This window comes from Sinocyclocheilus grahami, unplaced genomic scaffold (genome assembly GCF_001515645.1).
Source record: "Sinocyclocheilus grahami isolate Dianchi unplaced genomic scaffold, SAMN03320097.WGS_v1.1 scaffold630.1, whole genome shotgun sequence".
NCBI classification, from domain to species: domain Eukaryota; kingdom Metazoa; phylum Chordata; class Actinopteri; order Cypriniformes; family Cyprinidae; genus Sinocyclocheilus; species Sinocyclocheilus grahami.
In genome coordinates this window covers 507,300-510,751 of record NW_015505809.1, presented here as the reverse complement: position 1 = coordinate 510,751, position 3,452 = coordinate 507,300, and the positions used below count along the sequence as shown (strand labels likewise).

The 3,452-nt window shown below is 34.3% G+C and overlaps 1 protein-coding gene across 1 annotated transcript in view; it reads left to right on the top strand.

Annotated features, from left to right (window-relative positions):
• Positions 1-398: 398 nt before the first annotated feature.
• Positions 399-3,452, top strand: part of flt4 (fms related receptor tyrosine kinase 4) — a gene marked incomplete at its 5' end in the record, with an annotated part of 50,226 nt that continues 47,172 nt past the window's right edge. Inside the window, 2 exons of the mRNA XM_016241644.1 lie at positions 399-505; positions 1,773-2,047. Of these exons, the coding sequence (XP_016097130.1) occupies positions 399-505; positions 1,773-2,047 (382 nt within the window). The remainder of the gene's footprint in view (positions 506-1,772; positions 2,048-3,452) is intronic.

Below are 3,452 nucleotides of genomic sequence, written 5' to 3'. Positions count from 1 at the left end.
AACTGTTTGGTAACCACTGAAGTCCACTATATGGACAAAAATCCTGGGATGTTTTCCTCAAAACCCTTAATTTCTTTTCGAATGAAGAAAGAAAGACTTGAACATCTTGGATGACATGGGGGTGAGTAAATTATCAGGAAATTGTAATTTGAAAGTGAACTACTCCTCTAACAGAAAGATTGTGTAAACTTTAAATGGAACTGCAATGTAATTTATATTGGACTAAAAACCCAAAGAACAGACTTGACCTTACCTCCTCCATATGGTGAAATTACATGCAAGGATCTGTCTGGAGTGATTATAAGTGCCTGGAAAATAAAGGGAATTTGATTGTTTCTTAGATTCTGCTGTGAACGTACTCATGGTAAATTATCTCGTGATGATGATGATGCTTTTCTCTTCCTGTAGGTCTGGTGACTGGGTTTTCTATGAGTCCACCCACCCTTGACAACACTAAAGACCAGCTCGTGATTAACGCTAACGACACATTGACCATTACATGCAGGTACTATCAAATGATCTATCAATGGGTACTTTAAATACTAAACTCTTTCTTGAATATTTGACCATTTTCTGTCTTAAGCTACTTGAAACAGCATTTAGCTATTTTTTAATAATTATTATGCATGCAGCTTTTTTAAATATGAAATATTTATACTTTTAAAAATTAATAAGTCACACCACAGAGCAATTATAAAATTAGGTAAGATAAAAAACAAAACCTAAATTGGAAATTTTTTCTTACATTTATATGCATTATTTCTAAAAATTTTGATGTTGATTTTTTTGTCCAGGGACACATTAAACATTGACTACCCTAATGCATCTAGGTTAAATTACTTGTTGGTACCAAATGGAATTAAATGTCTAGTTAAATAAACAATCAAGACACAGATTTGCTCATTTTTGATTGAATAATCGGATAAGCTTGTCAGCTATTACAAAAACAAGGAAAATGTTGAATTTGGAAGTGATTGGATGGTTAAGTTTAGAAATACGTGTGGTATGAACATGCAGGGAGGCAGTCCAACATATTTAGCTCTAATCCCTTCAAAATTTGTTGACATTTCTTGCCAAGAATTCCCAGAATAAATAGTTTTTCATCAGTTACAAACATATACCTTTGAGAGGAAAGCATATTTTTGGGCCACCGCACAGTGTGATCGATAAGCAGTATTACGCAAACTCATGGCTGGCATTCAGAAATCACTGTATTTCATAATCTGATTGAGGAACACATCAGTTTAAATGTCATTGCCTTTTCTTTTGCCATCTAAAAACCTCAATCACAGGTTTCAAGACATGCATATTATGTTTTTCAAGTGAAAACAAACTTTTTTGCAAACAATTAAGGCAAACATTACTATTATTATTTCTCAAACCCTAGAATTGAGGATTTAAACAACCACCCTCCTTTAACCTCCTCTAAGTATTACATTATGGCGTGCAAGCCATCCTGCTCTATTTGTGCTGCAAACCTTAATGTCATATTGAGAGAGGTGTGCTGTTACTTTTCTAAATATTTAGACTTGTGAAAAATCTGCATAGATTTACACTGAAGGAGGGGCCTAGAAGAGGAGACCTAAACTTTATCTAATCAGCGATAGTCAGTCTTGTCTATAAGGTGAACACTTTTTTCACTTAGAATTTACACCCTCAAGCTGTGGTTGTGTATTATGTGTATTATGTGGTTGTGTACCATGGGGCAATGTTTTGGTGAAACATTTGGAATGACACTGACTTTAATGTGATTATCTGACCCATTCCACCAGGGGACAGCATATTCTGGACTGGAGCTGGCCTGAAGTGTCTTTGAGTAAAGTGGAGTTTACTGATCGCCAGGATCAGCAGTCACCCGTTGACACCCCAGGCCACAGAGCAGTCAGGCTGAAGGAGTGTCAAGGGGAGCCTGGGAAACCCTACTGCAAGACCTTAATACTGACCAACACCCAGGCCAATGACTCAGGGTACTACCGCTGCTTCTACCAGGACATCAAATACATCATCGATGGGATCACGGCAGTCAGCATTTTTGTTTTTGTGCGAGGTGAGAACTGTAAACAAACTAACTTTCTGGTCCCACTTTATATTTAGTGGCCTTAACTACTATGTACTTACATTTAAATTAATAATTTAGTACAATGCACTTATTGTGTACATATATGTTTTTACATTATACTTATATTTGAAAAATATCTGCTTGTAATTACATCTGTAATTTCTGTAATTACATTTATAGTTACACTGTTGACCCATCCCTTTCACCTTAACCCACCCTTAAACCTACCCATACCACCAAACCTGTCCCTAACCTTACCCGTATCCCACCTCAATAGCAGCAAAAGTGTTTTGCAATACAATATGGACACAATAAGTACATTGTACTTATTTTTTGATGTAAGTACATAGTAGTTAAGGCCACTTAATATAAAGTGGGACCAACTTTCTTACTAGAATTAAAACTTAGCTTTCTTATTACAATAAATTCTGGTTGTATCATTCAGTTTTGGTGAGCTGTGATATATATGTATATATATATATATATATATATATATATATATATACAGGGATGCACAGGATGCAAACGGTGCACAGGTGTGCATGTGTGACCAAAATAAAAATTGTACTGGGTAAATAAGTTCAGACCACTCATTTGCGTACCGACACAGTTGACAACTGTTAATGCAAAATCACAGTTTTAGATTGACTTACTGTAATACAGTGTAAGATTTCCATTTGAGCTGAAAACAAAAATCTAGGCTATGCACTGCCGGTTTCAGAGCAAAATGCGAAAATCTTTTGTGACATTTCATTCACTGATGAGCCTTGCTCAAAACCGGCAGCACAGATACTTACTTGCCGGCAACCTGCCTAAATAAAAGCTTGCTGATTTTAGGTTCAAAAATGTTGAAAATTCATATAAAAATGAAAAAGTACAAATCTTTTAAATAAACAAAAGAAAATGTAAATATTATCATTTTATTTTTGAAGTGCACCATACAATTATTGTATTTTAATCACTTTTTATTTCAAAATGTAATAGTATTATCACACTTTATTTATTATTTTGTTTATTATTTTAATAAAAAAAACAAAATAAATAAAGTGCAATAATACTATTATTACTATTCTTTTTTTTTTAATAGTTATATTTAATGGGTCACACTATGTGCAGTGTGAGCACCAAACCAAATCTCCAGGTGCTCTCATGAAACCCAGACTGAAAAACTTATGTGTATCCCTGTTTATATAGCTGTAATATATAAAATCATGCTTTGTATCAACTTCAGTTACATTTCTGAATGGGTTACACTGTATTTTGATAGTTCACTTTAGACATTCTACTAATTACAAATAAAGTGCTACCTCAGAATGTTTCAGGGTTAAATGTTATAGGGTTGAAGGTCAGTGGCTAATACATCCTTAACCCTAACTTGTTCTTTGTCCCAAGA